The sequence below is a fragment of the Scyliorhinus torazame genome, chromosome 9, assembly GCF_047496885.1.
Source record: "Scyliorhinus torazame isolate Kashiwa2021f chromosome 9, sScyTor2.1, whole genome shotgun sequence".
In the NCBI taxonomy this organism is placed as follows: Eukaryota; Metazoa; Chordata; class Chondrichthyes; order Carcharhiniformes; family Scyliorhinidae; genus Scyliorhinus; species Scyliorhinus torazame.
This window is the reverse complement of record NC_092715.1, coordinates 182,144,074-182,163,503: the sequence shown is the minus strand read 5'-3', so window position 1 is coordinate 182,163,503 and position 19,430 is coordinate 182,144,074. Positions and strand designations below refer to the sequence as shown.

The 19,430-nt window shown below is 45.9% G+C and overlaps 1 protein-coding gene across 1 annotated transcript; it reads right to left on the bottom strand.

Moving 5' to 3' along the window:
• Nucleotides 1-399: 399 nt before the first annotated feature.
• On the bottom strand, nt 400-2,737 carry LOC140430049 (forkhead box protein D5-B-like). The gene has a single exon (XM_072517594.1). It carries the CDS (start codon nt 2,553-2,555, stop codon nt 1,551-1,553), a length of 1,005 nt encoding a protein of 334 aa, XP_072373695.1. The 5' UTR covers nt 2,556-2,737; the 3' UTR covers nt 400-1,550.
• Between the last annotated feature and the right edge of the window lie 16,693 nt (nt 2,738-19,430).

The following is a 19,430-nucleotide window of genomic DNA, read 5'->3' as shown; positions in this document are numbered from 1 at the left end:
TCATTTTATGAGTGGGGTGCTTCTCCCTTTCTGTATAGGCCCCTCATGATGGTGAACGCCTCTATCTAATCGTTTCACTTCTCTACAAGGAGAACACTCCCAACCTCTCCATAACTGAAGTTTCTCATCTCTGGAACAATTCTTCATCTGCACTCTCTCCAATGCATTCACTAAATCCAAATCTAGGAGTTGAGTGGCGTCTCTCTGCCCCCATTTCTAAAGTTATGTTAGTTTTGGGAGCAGATGGGACCTTGGCTTAACATCCCTTCCCAAAGATGGTGCAGTGTTCGCTCAGTTCTGGACTTGTGCTCAAGTCTATGGAGTGCGTCTTTATCCCACAACCTAATGGCTCAAACGCGAGAGAGTGCACCAGATTAAGCGGAAGCTGAGAGACTCGTACAGAAATAATATATTCCTTTATTTACTTTAAAACGCACGGGCAGTATGGATACAATATAGAATCGTGGGTCGAAATTGGATAATTTTGACTAAAAATGCTACCAAGGTAAAATCAGCTGATACTGCATCATCAACGGTTAAATTGTTTTCAGGGTTGAAGTTGCAATAAAACCCCACCGATTTCAGAAAGGATGTCATAAAACACCAACCTAGAATTACATGAAACTGCAACACAAGCCTTTTGACCTATTGCACAGGAATAAGTTATTTCTGCAGTCGATTCTTAACAATCGTCAAATACATGAGCTGGAATTTTAAAAAATAAATAGTTCACCATAAACCACATTCTATTTACACGTACGCTATAGGTCACCGCGCCCACGGGAGTTCACGTTGAGGAAAGGGTGTCGAACCAGAAAGACATCTGTCTCTCCGTGTATAGGACTGAGGGATAGATGCCCCACTCCAAGATCTCCATTGGAAACCGTAACCCGTTTGGTGGCCCCGTAACTTAAAATTAAATAGTGTTGAAACATATTTCGGCTGCTGATCATTGAACGTGAGAAGAAGAGCCATCCCCACATAACCATTGTGAGGTTCCAGAGCATTATTAGACTGTCTGTCTATTCGAAGCTAATCATAACGATGACTTATTGTAAATGTGCACCATTGAGTTCTGTCCCCCACTGAATTGTGAAATGAAGACAGAAGCATTTTGAAAACACTCGGCAGGCCAGGAAGAAACGGTAAAAACATTTCAGACACTGCATTAGAAACGTTAACTCGGTTTCTCTCTCCACAGATGTTTCCGAAACCTGCTGCATTTTTCTGTTTTTATTTCCGACTTCCAGCATCCGCAGTATTTGACCAAAGACTCCTTCCTGTGAGTCTCATTGGGCAGCTCCTGTCCATCTCTCTGTCTCTCTCTCTATCTCACCCCTGCTCTGTGCACTTGTTCAGCTCGAGTGGAAATGAATCAACTCATTCGTTGTTAATGTGAAAGAAGATCAACAAGTCTGGGAAGGACGGATTGGCAATGATTCCAGTGCAACTTGAAGTTAGTGCCATGCCCAAGTCGGGACTCGATGTGTGTTTTAACAATGGGGAGCTGGAAGAGGGAGGTGGACACCAGGGCAGTGCAGATTTCCCATTTAGGGCGGGTAGCAGAGAGGGAGCTGCTGCCTGTTTGAGAGTGCCCCGGTCAAAGGGCTGTTCCCGGAGCTGTAGACGGTTCTTGTGGACATGTTTAACACGGTGGACAGCAGGCAAGGGGCTGAGTGGAGAAGGCGGCAGTAATCAGACTGGATGTGGGAGTTTGAACAGGCGGGGAACGCCCCCGAAGCCGCGCTCGAACTTCCGATGATGTTTTCGATGCTGAACGAAGTGCGGTTGAAGGCAGCGGCGCCGGGCTTGGGAGCGATGGTTTGGAGGTGGAGCTGCAGAGCTGTGCTGCCGGGCGGCGGGGGGTGAAGCTTCCTGCTGAGGCGCTGGTACGGCAGGCTGCGAGCTGGGCTGGGCAGCAGAGTGCCCTCGGGGATGGGCAGGTAGCTGAAGGCAGGCTGCGGCTGCAGCAGGTAGGGGCGGCTGTAACAGGTAAAGTTGTGGCACAGCAGGAAGCCCGCTGGCTCTTTGGCCGAGTCCGCCTCTCGCAGGGGCTGCCTCTTGAAGCGCTTTCTCCTGCGGAGGAAGCTGCCGTTGTCGAACATGTCCTGAGAGGCGGGGTCCAAGGACCAGTAGTTGCCCTTCCCCGGGTTGCCAGGTTCCCGCGGGATCTTGATGAAACAGTCGTTGAGGGACAGGTTGTGCCTGATGGAGTTCTGCCAGGCGGGGAATTTCTCTCGGTAATACGGGAAGCGGCCGCTGATGAACTCACAGATGCCGCTGAGGGTGAGCTTCTTGCGGGGACTCTGCAGGATGGCCATGGTGATCAGGGCGATGTAGGAATAAGGAGGCTTCACCAGGCCCACCTTGGCCTCGCCGCTTTCCCACTCCATGGAGGAGTCTGCCTCACATTGCTCAGCTTCCTGAGGGCCTAGGCTCCCCCCATCCCCTGTGGCACTGAGGAAATACAGCCCGGGCCTCTGCTTGGCCCCCTCCTCCTCCTGGCCACCCTCATCCCCAACAATGTCAATCTCTGCCTCCTCGGGCCCCACCATCCTCCGCTGGTCCCCAAGGCTCGGATCCTCACACAGAGTCCAGAGGATAACAATGTCCCAGCTCTTGCACCCCAGCCCAGCCTGATGCTTGTGGGCTCCAGATGTAGAGAGAGAGGGAAAGGGTTGAGCTTTCACACCTGTCCTCTGTTAGCTACTCCTGAGGATTCACTGACAACAGCAAAGCTTCACTTTAACCTGAGCAGAAGAGTTTTTCCATCTTCTCCTTATAACTGATGCGGATCTGCAAAGAACAAGAATGTGGGAAGCATTTATAGGATAGCTTGGCGCATGCGCCATGGCTTTGCAGAGGCAGCCCCCAGGTAACTGAGATCAGGAATTGGATGTGAGGGATCAGGCGATGCAGGGAACAGGACATTTAGGAGCTTGGGGAGAATGGGGGAGATTGAAAGATCTGGGGAATGGAGATGTTTTATATGGAGGAAGAAGGGGGACGTTATAAAATCTTTTGAAGATAGTCCAGGCAATGCACGATAACTAATGTTAATATGACTGATTGCCAAATAAATGCAATTGGAGTGTTTTGCAATTCATTTGTTGAGATTACAATAAAAGAAATAAGGTTACCTGCTGTTACCACACATGACATTGAACAAGGCCGCAAAGTAATGTTGGAAAGATTATTTGGCCCCATTTACAAACCCTCCTCCCCACAATTGGGTTTTGCTGCCAACGAATCGATGAAAATCGCAACCTGTTTGTGTCGCCTCACCATCCCGTGAATTCATTCCCGCCAATCTGAGCAATCTAAACCACAGAGCTGAACAGAAAGACAACCATCAGCGGTCACTCTGCGCGGACAGACATTCGTCCGGAGTCTTTAGCGGCAAAGGGATCGAGAAGAGAAGTTACAAAGTTCCTTCTGCTGGAAGGCTGCGGGATATCAGAGCAATAGAGTGTGTAACATTGTGTGTTCCGCATCTTCCATTCTGTGTCCAGGAGGGATAGCCAGAATTACTGTTCACAAGTGAGAGAATGTAAAGTATTGGAACTACCCGAGTCTAATCTTTCTACAAAGTCAGCGCCAGGTGATAGAAACAGTGACATGGAGGACTCATTTCTCTTTAGTTCCAGGACAATCTTGATGTTTTTGGTACATGTGGATGTAAATAAACACGGGGTCGCGGGTTGCAAAATGCGAGCATTGTGTGCTGTGTATAAAATCTCAGCAGGGCGCACTTACCCAAACGAAAAGCCTATTGTCTGCAGTGTGTCTGCAGTTTTGGAGGAGCCCAGCCGATGTCATTGTTAAAAGGTGTTTCTCTGGGGGAGGTGAGGTGAGTTTAGTCTGACGGCTGCCTGGGGGGTAGCAGAGGTGTTAAACCAGCCTCTAATCCCACCATTCCGCATATGAATCGGATTTAGGAAATGGCACAGTAGCAACCGCCTCATAGGATGTGCTTGCAATCATTGGGGGGGGAGGCAATGAAAGTCCTTATTTAACTTTGTTTAAACACCATTTTACTTTGACCTCGTGGAGAAACGAGGGATGGGAACTCACATGATATCTGTGAAGATGGGAATGCGGGGTACTAAATCTATTCTTGTGTTTGTATCACTTCTCCTCATTTATCTGAATGAGCGTTGTTTCCAAATCTGCAGTCTGAATCGCGCTCTCAATGGCATCAATATAGCCGCTCCAGTTATCCACACCGACCACAGCATTGGAATAACTGCTGAGCACTCCCGGGGCAGCTTGTGCACGGCCACATATTAGTGCTGCCACCTCGAAAATCACAATTGTTCAATTGTCTTAGGTTAGAAACCTAACGGGCAGCGGGTACAGCCCAATGATTGATGTCAACACATCTTCCAACTGCAACAGCAGATGTGAAGCAGCCAGCACACAATGTCACATGAGCAGACGGTGAAATCCTGTCCCCCTTTCAGAATGTGACAGGAAGGCAAGGTCTTCGGTGCAGATCGAACCAACGACACAAGAATTCGTTTCATGTGAGAGGTTTCTGGGAGTTTTCGATACATCAAGAAATGCAACCGGGTAATTCCCAACAATTCGATGTTATTTAAGCATCATTTCAAATGCGCCCTCACATTTGTGAGCCTCACTCACAAAGGTAACGCAAAGAGCAATTAAAATTGCACGCCTGTTGGCTATACCTATCAGAGGACAAGATGCATTGGACTGGCGCAGTGCCAGTTTGATGAGTTTGTGTTAGAGACATCGGAACTGTTTAATTTAAACCGCGCCCGCTTCTCTGATAAATATTAGCGGGATATCATTCAAATTTAAATGCTGGTATCTCTTATTGTCCACGAAGTAATTGTAACGCCAAACGGGCTTTAGTCGTCGGTTTAGATTATACTCTTCAAGCAAACGTTTGCAAGGATTGTGTGTTTTGATTGGGACACTGAGCAATGCTAACTCTAATTGAACAATTCAGCTCAACCAAGCTTGAGGTAAAGGTCAGGTAAAGTCACCATAGTCTCAGGTGACCATAGGCTGCTTTCCCCTTTGAGGGGACGAGCTGACTGGGATGATGTAACCTGCCCAGTTCCTGTATCATACCGACACTTTCTATGCTCAGGCATGAGTTTAATTCATGTTATTTCGTTTCCGGTTGTTTCATACTAGTATCACTCCTGCCAATTAAGCATCTCCTATTTTTCACTCAAGCGTTTCACTGGTCACCACACCTCAGGCGAAGGGCAAGATTCAGAAGGAGAACCTTCATGAATAACCTCCGCTTTGTACATTATTGCTTTCGATTAAACATTCGCGGTTCTCTGGTTTTAATGTTTAATTTTAATAACTGCGGACCTTCATTATAGCTTTCACGTATTTTGCCAGAATGAGTCAAAGGTTTGAAAGGGGGGAGGAGCTTGTATTTATATAGGGCCTTTCACGATTTCGCAACCGCCCATGGCGTTTTAGTCAATGGGTTATGGTTGGGAAAAGTGCCTTTGCTGAAGTTCTGTGGGACAACCTTTGATGGACAAGACAGGTTGAAATTGGGGACCCTTCATTGGCACACCACCCGGGTAGGCCAAATCCATCCTTGTGCCCCCATTTTATTTCTTATTCTAAGGCCTGCTTCTCGTCAGTTTTAGTCTCTTTCAATTTTTCTAGTCACATGCCCAGTTCCTGTATCATTCCTACATGATCTATGCTCAGGCATGTGTTTAATTCATTTTATTACGCTTCTGGATGTTTCACATTAGTATCACTCCTGCCAACTATTTTCACTCAAGCATTTCACTGGTCATCCTGTTCCCTCCGTGTGTATATATTTTACATTGATGCATGTAGTGTACTTTCCCCCACGTTTCTCTTATTCTGTTCCTTTTAAAATGCTGACCATCTAGTTCAGATGAACTGTCTTCATCTCAAATGTCAGCTTGCCTATTCTCTTTGCTGATAGGACTGAGTGTTACCAGCATTCTTTGTTTCAGCTGTCCATGATTTTCAGGTTTTTTTTAATGATTGAACTGTGTGAAGCAAGCTTGCTAGTGAAGTACAAATTAATCTTCATCCTGCCCACTTTGTCTTTATAGTTTCATAGTAACCTATAAGGCCATCCCATCTTCTCTGGTACTTACAACAACAAAATACCACACTGAACATGTTTTACATCAGGTGCCACATGAGGCATGTGCAATCCAGCAATATTTATGTTTTATTTCATGGAGGAAAACTATTAGCATTACTCAGTCACAAAACATTTATCTTGCCCACCTTAACAAGTAGAATTTTAGAATGATGCAGCTCAGCAGGTCATAGCCCAAAAGCTCTTGTTTTTTTTGGTAGAAATGTCTAACCAGTTCCTTTCCCCTGTTATTGCCCCATTTCTTACAAATGTTTACCCTTCAAGTATTTATCCCACATGAAAGTGCATTCCAGAAGACATCTGATTATGGGAAAGAAACGTTTCCTCGTGTTGCCTCTAGTTCTTTTGCCGATTACCTTAAATCTGGTTCCTCGGGCTACTGACTCGTCTGTCTCAGGAAGTAGTTTCTCTTTATCTTCTTTATCAAAAGCATTTATGAACCTGAATGCGTTTGCCAAATTTCCTCTACCATCTCTCTTCCAAGGAGACTAACCCAACCCTCTATACATAATGAAAGTCCCTCATCCCTTGTCATTCTGGTAAATCTCTTCTGCACTCTCTCTAAGTCCTTGACATTCTTCCTAAACCGTGGTGTTCAGGATTGAACATTATTCTCTAGCTAAGGTCTAACTCATACTCCATAACAGTTAAACATAATTTCCCTGTACTTTATGCTTCTACTAATAAAGCTGAGGACCCCAAAAACAAAAGCAGAAATTGAAACCCGAGATAAAAACAGGGAAAAAAAACAAGCACAAAAACAGGAAAGTTATGTAAAACCTTTATTGAAGACTGCTTAGGCACTGCTGTCTCACGGCGCTGAGGACTTGGGTTTATGTGGCGTTTGCACATTCTCCCCATGTCTGTGTGGGTCTCACCCCCACAACCCAAAACGATGTGCAGGGTAGGTGGATTGGCCACGTTAAATTGCCCCTTAATTGGAAAAAATAATTAGGTACTCTAAATTTATTTTAAAAAATAGAAGGTTGTTTAGGTCTTAGCTCGAGTATCAAGAGATCAAAAACTGAGAATGCCGGAAAACTTCAGCAGGTCTGGCAGCATCTGTAGAGTGAGGTTTCAATCAGACCGGCCACGATCTTATTAAATGGTGGAATAGGCTCAAGGGGCTGAATGGCCTGCTGCTCTTTGTTCGCATGTTTGTATGTAAAAAGTTAACATTTTAGGATGACAATCTGATTCAAGATCATTGACTGAAGATGGTCACTCTCTGTCTTGCTCCACAGATTGGCTGCCAGACTTTCAGAGCATTTCCAGCAGTTCTGTTTTTATTTCAAGTTCGCTTGTACTTTTTTGAACAGCCTCCTCAACTGCTTCTGCCACCATTTTAAGCATAAAATATAAACCTCTAGGTCTTTCTTTCTTGCACCCTTTTTAAAATTGTACCCTTAAGTTTATATTGACTCTCCTCATTCTGCCTTCCAAAATGAATTTAAATTTAATCTGCCATGTGTCTGGCCATTTCACCAGTCTGTCTTTGTCCCTCTGAAGTCTGTTACTATCTTGCTCATTGCGTAGACCATTTCCAAGTTCTGTGTCATTTGTGAACTTTGATATTATGCCATGGACAGTCCATTAATATATTTCAAAAATAGACATGATCTCAATACCCACCCAAGAGAAACACCACGGTACAAGTCCCACCAGTCTGAAAAACAACCAATCACCACTACTCTCTATTTTTTGTCACTTAGCCAACCTCATATCTATATTGTCACAGCCTCCTTAGTCATCTTGGCTTTACCTTTGTGAACAAGGCTGTTGTAGACTATTGTAATTCTTTGTAAATACTTTGAAATATAAAGATCAGGCATTGCATCTTCTTTATCTTATGAAATGCTTTTTTATTGTATTTTTATTCTATCATTAAAGAAGCTAAAACATTTGAAAGGTACTTGAGACTTCAAGTTGCTACTCTTTTCTCCATCCACAACCCCTTAATATGCATCAATGAAATATCTAGGTATTGCAAGACTTGCCAAAAAGAATAGGAAAATCTCAGCTGAGCCATCAAGTGAAGTTCTCGGAATTTTCAGTGCACTTGTTCACCAAATAATAAAATGGATTGGTACCAAATACCTCTTTTTTCTTTAATAAATTTAGAGTAGCCAATTCATTTTTTTTCCAATTAAGGGGCAATTTAGCATGGCCAATCCACCTAGACTGCACATCTTTGGGCTGTGGGGGCGAAACCCACACAAACACAGGAAGAATGTGCAAACTGGTACCAAATACTTTATGGTACTGTGACCTTGAACTGGAATTGTTGGCAATAGCTGCCAACAGTAATTTTGTTTTTGTCTTTTTATACAAATTTAGAGTACCCAATTCATTTTTTCTGATTAAGGGGCAATTTAGCGTGTTCAATCTACTTACCTTGCATTTTATCCTTGGTTTCTGCTTGTGGAGCAGTGTCAGGATCAGCTTACTGACAGACTGTCTCTGTGCTGTTCATGATTTGCTTTTACAGTGCAGTTCTTCAGGGTTCCAAAGCTACCATTGGCTTTTTTTATATTGTGCTTAACCCCACCCTACAAAGCAGCATACCACTTTTCAAGAGGTAAGTTCACACTAATCATATAAATAATTGCCGCATTCAAACAACTGAATAGTTTATTCAACAAAGAGTCATCCAGACTCAAATCGTTAGTCCCCTTTTCTCTCCACAGATGCTGTCAGACCTGCTGAGATTGTCCAGTATTTTCTGTTTTTGTTTGAGATTCCAGCATCTGCACTAATTTGCTTTTATCTTCGTGAATAGTTTATTATTTTTTTTCTCCAGCCAACTTTGCATAAAATACATAACGGCAGCTATGTATATGGACAGACATGAACTCCAAATCTGGATACTTTTCGTAATTTTATCACTGTGAGACAATAAGATGATAGTGTTTGGTTCCCTTTATGGGCAGTCCTATCGTGTCAATCAGAAGAAATTGGATGCTGCTGGACGGTGTTCTGCTCTGAGGGAGATAACAGTGGTCACTCAATTACAAAATTGTTACGGTGCATAAGGAGTCCATTTGGCCCATTGTGTCTGCAACAGCTCTGCAGATGAGCATCATGACTTAGTGCCATTCTCCTGCACATTCTTTCTATTCAAATTATCATTGAATGCTATCTTGAATGCCAAGTTGGAACCTACTTCTGCCATACTTCCAGGCAGTGCATTCCAGACCCAGACCACTCATTGTGTAATTTTTTTTCTGACATCACATTCTTTTCCATATCACTTTAAATCTTGTCCCCACTTGTTCTCGATCCTTTTAAGAATGGGAGCAGTTTCTCCCTCTGTACTCTGTCCAGCCCCCTTATGATTTTGAACACCACTATTAAATACCCTCTTCATCTTCTCTCCAAGGATAACAGTCCCAACCTCTCCAATTTATCTTCCTAACTGAAGTCTCTCATTCCTGGAACCATTCTTGGGAACCTCTACTGCTCTCTCTCCAATGTGTTCACATCATTCATGTAGTGTGGTGCCCAGAACTGTACACAATATTCCAGCTGTGATCTAATTTGTGTTTTGTATAAGTTCAGTATAACCTCCCTACTCTTGTATTCTATGCTCCTATTAATAAAGCCTAGGATACTGTCTGCCTTTTAACTGCTCTCTCTACTTGTCCTGCCACCTTTCATGATTTATGCACACAAACACCTAGGTTCCTGTTCTTGCATGCCCTTTAGAGTTGTTCCCCTTATTCCATATAATCTCTTTATGTTCTTACTACTGAAATGAATCACCTCACACTTCTCTGCATTGGACATTATCTGCTTACTCCACCAACTTATCTATGTGCTTTTGAAGTTCCACACTATCCTCCTCATAGTTTACAACTTCAAAGTTTTGTACCATCTGCAAACCTTGAAATTGTTCTTTTTCATCCTTTTTCATCCAGGGAGCTCTGGATTTGTATGCACTTCCTCTCCCTTTTGGCAGAATACACTGTGCCTGAACCTTTTCTTCTTTGAAGATAGCCCATTGTTCATCTACAATTTTTCCTGCCAACCTTTGGTTCCAGTCTATATCCAGCCTAGGCTGGTTTAGCTCAGTGGCTAGACAGCTGGTTTGTGATGCAGAACAAGGCCAGCAGCGCGGGTTCATTTCCCATAACAGGTGCCGGAATGTGGCGGCTAGGGGCTTTTCACAGTAACTTCATACTTGTGACAATCAAAGCTTATTATAGGGCTGGTTTAGCACAGTGGGCTAAACAGCTGGCTTGTAATGCAGAACAAGACCAGCAACGTAGGTTCAATTCCCCTACCGGCCTCCCCGAACAGGCGTTGAATGTGGCGACTAGGGCTTTTCACTAACTGCATTGAAGCCTACTTGTGACAATAAGCGATTATTATTATTATTATAGCCCAGTTCCTTCTTGCCCCATTGAAGTCGGCTCTCCCCCAATTAATTATTGTTACTCTGGATTGTCATTTCCCATTGTCATCCTAAACCTTATGATACAATAATCATGGCCTCCTAAACATTCCCCCACTGACACTTGATCTACTTGGCCCACTTCCTTTCCAGGAACCAGGTCTAGCAGTGCCTCCTTTCTTGTTGGATTCAACACGCACTGCTGCAGAAAATTGACCAGAACACACATTAGTAACTCTTGCCCCTCTCTGCCCTTAACACTACCATTATCCAAGTCTATATTTGGGTGATTGAAGTCCCCCATTATAGGTACCAGCCTTCCCGAACAGGCGCCGGAATGTGGCGACTAGGGGCTTTTCACAGTAACTTCATTGAAGCCTACTTGTGACAATAAGCGATTATTATTATGAACTACTCTGTAAGTTTGCACCTCTCTGTAATTTCCCTGAAGATTTGTTCCTCTACATCCTTTCCACTAGTTGGCTGTCTATAGACTATACTGAGCAGTGCAATTGCACTCTTTTTGTTCCTTAACTTTAACCAAATTGATTCTATCCTTGAACCCTCTGGGACATCCTCTTTATTCAGCACAGCATGTTTTCCTTAATACTGCCACCATTCCTCGTTTTCTTCCTGTTCTATCTTTTCCGAACAACATGAACCCAGGAATATTTTTTCAAATAAATTTAGAGTACCGTCTGAGGCCTGATATTTCTTTGGACTTGTGGTACCCAATACTCTTTTTTTTATAAATTTAGAGTATCCAATTTTTTTTTTTCCAATTATGGGGCAATCTACCTAACCTGCACATCTTTGGGTTGTGGGGGTGAAACCCACACAGACATGGGGAGAATGTGCCAACTCCACACGGACAGTGACCCAGGGCCAGGATTCGAACCTGGATCCTCAGCGCCGCAGTCCCAGTGCTAACCACTGCACCACATGGCGCCAAACCCAGGAATACTTAACACCCAGTCCTGCCCTACCTTGAGCCAGGTCACCTTGGTATTACACCCTACATCTTTGTTCCCACGCCCCTACCAAGTTCATTAAAAAAAAAATGTACTGCGGGATTCTCCGTCGGCGGGATCCTTCACTTCGCCAGCTGCGCACCCATGCCCACGGGTTTCCAGAGGGCTTAGGATGACCACAATGGGAAACCCCATTGGCCGGCTGCTGGAACGGACAATCCCACTGCTGGCGGGGGTGTGCCTCACCGGAAAACGGGGCTGGCGGTACAGAGAATCCAGCTCATATTTCTATTGAAGTTTTCAAGTTTTTTATTGTAATTGCATCAAACCAAAAGAGGAAGAGAAACAAAGCCATAGGTATCAATACAAAAAACAGCTACAGTACATAACATGACAACATAGGAACAAATAAGACCGAAGGACAAAATCCCCAAAACGTTCCTCCACGAACACAAGATCCGTCTACACCAAGCAGGATACAGTCAACAACACAGAGTTACGTCATACCCATAGCTTCAAAACAAAAATAACAGGAATAAAAAACCCAGAGAACCCCAGAGCTGTGAGGTAATTACACTGACACCCATAACACAATCAAACTTCCTTCCAGGCCCAGGACAGAGCAGGCAATCATCATATAACTGCAAGACGAGGATTGGGAGGGCAGCATGGTGGCACAGTGGGTTAGCACTGCAGCCTCACGATGCTGAGGTCCCAGGTTTGATCCTGGCTCTGGATCACTGTCTGTGTGGAATTTGCACATTCTCCCCATGTTTGCGTGGGTTTCGACTCCACAACCCAAAAGATGTGCAGGCTAGGTGGATTGGCCCTGCTAAATTGCCCCTTAATTGGAAAAATGAATTGGGTAGATAGATAGATAGTTAGATAGATACTCTAAATGTTTTTTAAAAAGAGGACTGGGTAAATAGATAGATAGACAGATAGATAGATACTCTAAATGTTTTTTTAAAAGAGGGCTGGGTAACACAAGCCCAAAGAAATCTCAGGCCTCAGACATCAAACCTTAAACCCTGAGTCTCTCAGAGAAAATTAAGAAAGAATAAAGAGTCAGAAAAAGCAGCATCGAGCAAACAGGACCTTAGTTACTAAACCCCATCTGCCGGGTCTCAGATCCAAGGGAGGAACAGGCCGTCGAACCATCAAACAACGACACGTCCCCTCGGGGGGCACCAAAGTAGCCATGAAGCATGTGGGAAAGAAGGGTATCAACAGATCCCAACTGCCCCAGGAAGGGGCACCCCCTGAAGGGGACAACCTGAGAGAGAGCGGGAGGGTCTGCCCAGCACCCCAGCACCAAAACACCCACCCCGACAATCAGGACCACTCAGGAAAAAGGGATAGGACTTCCACAAGACCACTTATCAAAAAACCCGCACATTTTTAAAAATAATATAAATTTGGAGTACCCAATTAATTTTTTCCACTTAAGGGGCAATTTAGCGTGGCAAATCCACCTACTCTGCACATCTTTGGGTTGTGGGGGTGAAACCCACGCAAACATGGGGAGAATGTGCAAACTCCACACGGACAGTGACCCAGAGCCGGGATCGAACCTGGGACCTTGGCGCCGTGAGGCAGTAAGGCTAACCCACTGTGCCACCGTGCTGCCCAAAGCCTGCTCATTTAACAATAACACCGGACCCTGCACCGTTAGCAGTACGAGGACCTCCGGGATACCATGGATATTAACGGCTGGCATATCATCTCAATGGTGGTCCGTGAAGTGGTGGACGGCATCCAGTAAACGTTCATCCATTTTGAGTGGGCGTCAACGAGTAATAAAAACATTAACCCTATGAAAGGCATTGCGAAGCTGGCGTGTAACCCCACCCCGGGCCCGCATGGTCACTCCCAGGGGTGAAGTGAGGATAATGGCGGGAGCTTTTGATGCTCTTGACATGTCGTAAACTGCTTTACCAACCTCTGTATGTCCCACCGAGGCCCTACCACCACATGTAACCTTTGGCGAATATCTTCATTTTGGACATCCCTGGATGTCCATTGTGCAGGTCCTGTAGTATGGCTTTCCCGCCTTGCCTCAGGACCCGTACACGGGCTTCCCACTGAAGAATGCTGTCTTCGACACTAAGCTCCTGTTGCTTAGTTGTGAAAACACGCAGTTCTTAAGGAAGTTTTCCCTGTACTCCCCCATGTAGGATGATGTGGCGCAACTTTGCCAATGTAGGATCTTGCTGCGACCACAGGCGAATTAGCTAGGCTGAGACTGGCAAGGTGTCCATAACGTTTTAGGTCAACATAACTTTGTCCGCTACTGGTTGGGATGGGGGGGCATGTTGGCAATGGTAGTTGGCTCAGGGCATCCATGTGTACAATCTGTGCGCCAACATCGCTGGATTCTGGCCGACTCCTCGGTGGTACTGCCTTGACTTCTTTGAAAAGGCCAAGTCTGTGATTATTGCCAAGTGCCGCCGATAAACATTTTGATGGAGCGTTTTGACCCTGAAGATCACAGCCAGTCCTTCCTTCTCAATCTGAGCATACCTGCGCTCCGCGTCGGCCAAGGTTTTTGGCACAAAGGCTATTGGCCTCTTCGTCCTGTTGACCATCTGATGGGACAACTCCGCCCCGATGCCATATGGAGAGGCATGATTAGATGTGGTCTGGAAGGGTCATAATGTGATAGCTGCTTACAGGACGACAGTTTTAGTTTTACATTGGCAAATGCCAATTTTTGTGGAGCCCTCCATGCCCATTTCTGATGTTTCTTTCAGAGTAGCGGTGCCAATATGGTTGCTAGATTCGGAATTAATTTTCTGTAATAGTTTATGAGCCCTCGGAATGACAGTATTCTCTGCGGTGGGGCCTGCTTGATAGCTCAAACTTTCTCCTCCACTGGGGACAAACCGCCCTTGTTTACCTGGTACACCAGGTATGTGACCTCCTCCACCCGGAAGACACATCTGCCCCATTTTCTGGCAGATGTCAGCCTCAAAGAAACGGCAGAGGACTTGCTCTAAATTATCTGGATGTTCTTTCTCAGTGTCTCCCGTAATCAAGACGTGCCCTAAGTAGACTGCCACCCTTGGGAGCCTTTGGAGGGTGTTCTCCATACCCCGCTGGAAGATCATGCAGGTGGACGAATATCTAAATGGAAACCTGGTGTATTCATACAGTGCCTTGTGGGTATTGATGGTCACATCTTTTCTGGAGATATGTGTGACTCATGTCCAACTTGGAGAAAGAATGACCCCCAGCGAACTTTGTATAAATAATAATGTTTATTAGTGTCATAAGTAGGCTTACATTAACACTGCAATGAAGTTACTGTGAAAATTCCCTTGTACACCGATGGAGAATTCAGAATGTCCAATTCACCTATCAAGCAGGTCTTTGAGGACTTGTGGGAAGAAACCAGAGAAAACCCCCGCAGACATGAGGAGAACATGCAGACTCTGCACAGCCAGTGATCCAAGCCAGGAATCGAACCAGGGTCCCTGGTGCTGTGAAGCAACAATGCTAACCACTGTGCCACACATACAGCATTGGGTACCCATCCAACCGGAAGCTTTGTTCACCGTGATTTTATAATCGCCACTCGGGTGGAAGGTCTTGTCTGGTTTCAGCACTGGGACTACAAGTGCTGCCCACTCAGTGAACTGAACTGGGCGAGTAATCCCTGTCATGTTATTCATCCTGGGGTAACACTGACTGCAACACGATGCAGATAAACTGTAAAGCATACGTCAAACGCAGGTGTTGGTTCAATACGATTTATTGAACTTCTATAACAATGCACACAGCTGGCTGTGGGTTGACTCTCTACTACTCTAAGTAAACTAACTCTAACTAACTAGACCAGGCTAGCTCTGATCCACGTGTAGAAGGTGCTGACTGATATATACACCCTGACTGTCCCTACAGTTGTCACCAGTCGAAAGAGGCGGAGTGCTGATGCCTCGTGTGTTTTATAGTTGGAAGCCCCCCTCTGGTGTTCTGTCTGGTGATTGGTTGTGTTCTGTCCTGTATGTTGATTGGCTCACCTGGGTGTCTGTCGCTGCCTGTTTTTACCTCATGATGTGCATGGGTGCATATTATGACAATCGCCAAGTAGGTGGCCATTTATCTGGATGGTGATCTTGATGGGGGCTACTTTTGTTGCCATAATGCAATTTAGTCGCATGCATCCATCCTCCTCGTGTTGTGCTAAGTGTAAAGCCCTGGCTCTGGGTAGACCTACCCCTGACCAAGGCGACGCACTCGCTGACAGTTCTGGCATCCTTGGCCCCCATGGTTCCTGTGAACACAGGTGCAACATCATTGTGAGTCGTGCTCCTGGAGCTCAGGAGAGATGTCTCACCGGGCTACACTGGCTCTTGGCTGATGGGTCTGACCATGACTTGCTCATGTGGCGATTGGGTACCATAGGCTCTACTCTTGGGTTACTCGTTGGAATGGGGGGTGCCCAATGCTATTTACTTCCATATCAAAAGAACCCTGGATGTTCCTGGTCTCCCGTTTCCATGTTTTCACGGGAGAGGGATAATTTCATGGCTTGAAACAACTCTGCCAACAACTTAGGAAGGGTCGTCCTGTTGTTTAGGCCATACACAAGGCAGTCCCGCAGCATCTCTGGAAGAGATGGCCCAAAGTAACAATGTTCGGCCATCTTGCGTAGGCACATCAGGACTTCCATGACTGTCTCCCAAAGGGTTCCCCCAGCCATGTTGAACTTGTACCTCTGTACTATCACTGACGTTTTGGGGTTGGAATGGTCTGCCACAAGCACTACCAGCTCATCAAAGGTGTTTGAATCTGGGGCTGCTGGGGTAGGTAAGTTTTTTGATCACATTAAGTCTGGGAATCCACAGGCAGTCAGGAGTATTACCTTTTGTTGGTCATCTCCTGTAATTTAAAGATACCACATCCTTTCAGCATACTGGGCCCATTTTCTATGCCTGCATCAAAAGCCTTCCCGGATGGACAGTGGCACAGTGGTTAGCACTGCTGCCTCAGAGCTCCAGGGTCCCGGGTTCAATTCCGGCCTCGGGTGACTGTGTGGAGTTGGCACTTTCTCCCCGTGTCTGCCTGGGTTTCCTTCGGGTGCTCTGGTTTCCTCCCACAGTCTGAAGATGTGCAGGAGAGGTGGATTGGCCATGCTAAATTGCCCTTAGTGTCCAAAAAGGTTAGATGGGGTTACTGGGTTACGGGGATAGGGTGGAGGTGTGGGCTTAAGTAGGGTGCTCTTTCCAAGGGCCGGTGCAAACACAATGGGCCAAATGGCCTCCTTCTGCACTGTAAATTCTATGAAAAGCTTAAAGTTTCCCCAAAAAACAACATTTTAAAACTTGCTCTGACCTTGCTCTTGTGCTGAGGAATTCAAACACAGTGCGGACGTCCAGAATCGCAGCTATGGTTTTTCATTGTCGCCAGTATAACCTTTTCAGGTGTCCCGAGAAGGTTAAGCAACAAAGGTTTATTTAGTCAAACACAGGTAAAGGCCATAACGTGACATACAGTACACAAGTCCCAGCCGGGACTACCGATCATGCCGATCCCAATCCTGGAGGCTTTTAAGCACCTGTTTCCCTAGCCCCAGCTGCTAGGCCTCCGTCCCTCAGCGGAGGAGCTCATATTCCATGAGCCCCATGGGGAGATCAATTGGGTCATCCCCGTGGGTCTCACGAGGGTTATTACAGGATGAAAGACAGCAACCATGTCCAATGACTGCACTGACACTGGGCCTTTTAACTTACACCTTCAATGTAGGCAGCAGAGTGAGGGCCCCATCCCCTCTCCTGGTGGAGCTGTTGACCTGACATCACCGTAGGTCTTGTTGGGCCGATAGTGGTAACTAAATAGTGAATGGGATGGGAGGGGCATAGGTGGTGTTAACAGGAGGCGAGATTAGGAAAGTTAAAAAGAAAGTCATGGCAATAGTGCAGGGTAAGATAGTGATGTGGGTACTGATAACCAGAGTGTGACAGCAGGGGATAGAGAGTACAAACATAAGAGGGACCTTCGTTCCAACATAAGGTAGATATGGGGATGTTCACTGATGACTGCATAATATTCAGCATAATTTGCGACTCCTCAGACACTGAAGTAGTCCATGTGCAAATGCAGCAAGACCTGGACAATATCCAGGGTTGGGCTGACAAGTGGCAAGTAACATTCGTGTCACACAATGCCAGGCAATGACCATCTCTAATAAGAGAGAATCAAACCATTGCCCATTGACATTCCATGGTGTTACAATCACCAAATCCTGCACAATCTACAAAATTATGAGGGGCATAGACAGAGTAAGAGGCTTTTCCCCAGGGCAGAGTGGTCAATTACTAGGGGGCATAGGTTTAAGGTGTGAGGGGCAATGTTTAGAGGAGATGTACAAGGCAAGTTTTTTTACACAGAGGGTAGTGGGTGCCTGGAACTCGCTTCCGGAGGAGTTGGTGGAAACAGGGACGATAGTGACATTTAAGGGGCATCTTGACAAATACATGAATAGGATGGGAATAGAGGGATACGGACCAGGAAGTGTAGAAGATTTTATTTTAGACGGGCAGCTTGGTCGGCACAGGCTTGGAGGGCCGAAGGGCCTGTTCCTGTGCTATACTTTTCTTTGTTCTTTGTTCCTCCACAATCAACATCCTGGGGGTTACCATTGACCAGATACTGAAGTGGATGAGCCATAGAAATACTATGGCTACAAGAGCAAATCAGAAGTAGGAATCCTGTGGCGACTAGGTTCGATTCCTGCTTGGGTCACTGTCTGTGCGGAGCCTGCACGTTCTCCCGGTGTCTGCATGGGTTTCCTCCGGGTGCTCCGGTTTCCTCCCACAAGTCCTGAAAGACGTGCTTGTTAGGTAAATTGGACATTCTGAATTGTCCCCCTGTATACCCGAACCGGCGATGGAGTGTGGCGACGAGGGGATTTTCACAGTAACTTCATTGCAGTGTTAATGTAAACCTACTGGGGCTAGGGAACCAGATGCATAAAAACCTCCAGGATTGGGATTGGCATGATTGATAGTCCCTGCTGGGACTTCGGTGCTGTATGTCATGTTGTGGCCTTTGCTTTTGTTTACCTAAATAAACCTTTGTTGTTTAATCTTCTCAGGACTCCCCAAAGCCTGTCCAGCAACTACAAGACTCCCCAAAGTCTGTCCACCAACTACAAGGCTCAAGTCAGGAATATGATGGAATACCCCCCCACTTTCCTGGATGAGTGCAGCTCCAAAAATACTCAAGAAGCTCAACACCATCCAGGACAAAGCAGCCTATTTGATTGCTACCCCTTCCACAAACATTCAGTCATTCACTACTGACAAGCAGTGACAGCCACGTGGACCATCTACAAGATGCACTGCAGGCACTTTGAAAGGCTCCTAATGCAGCATCTTCCAAACCCACTGTGGTAAACCACTGTATTGCATTGTGTTGTGTTGTGTTGTTACATGCCTGGGCGTGACCCGGCTGGCTCCGCCTGTGGCTCCTCCCCTCGGGATCATGTATAAAGATGGCTAGTCTCCACCTCTGACCCACTTCGGGACCAGAGGCCAGGAGGCTTGCTGTTTAGTGTATTAAAGTCTCAGGTACGTTCATCACTCATCGTGTGTTTATTGATGGCATATCATACACTAAACTTCTAAAATGAACTCATCACTCAAGCCTGATCGCCTGGAGCTGGACCCACAGGCAGCCGACGCCACGGAAACATTTGAGCACTGGCTAAGCTGCTTCGAAGAGTACCTCGGATCCTTCACCAAAGACTTCACAGACCTCCAGAAGAAGCAGATCCTCCACGCACGGGTGAGTCCAAGAGTCTTTCTTCTGATCAGGGATGCCCCCTCGTATGCAGAGGCAATAATGCTGCTGAAGGGACAATATGTGAAGTCCGTTAACGAGGTGTACGGTAAGCACCTCCTTGCCATGAGACGGCAACGCC

Excerpts from the sequence above, each read along its gene's own strand:
- LOC140430049 (XM_072517594.1), bottom strand. The coding sequence starts at position 2,555 with ATGGTGGGGCCCGAGGAGGCAGAGATTGACATTGTTGGGGATGAGGGT.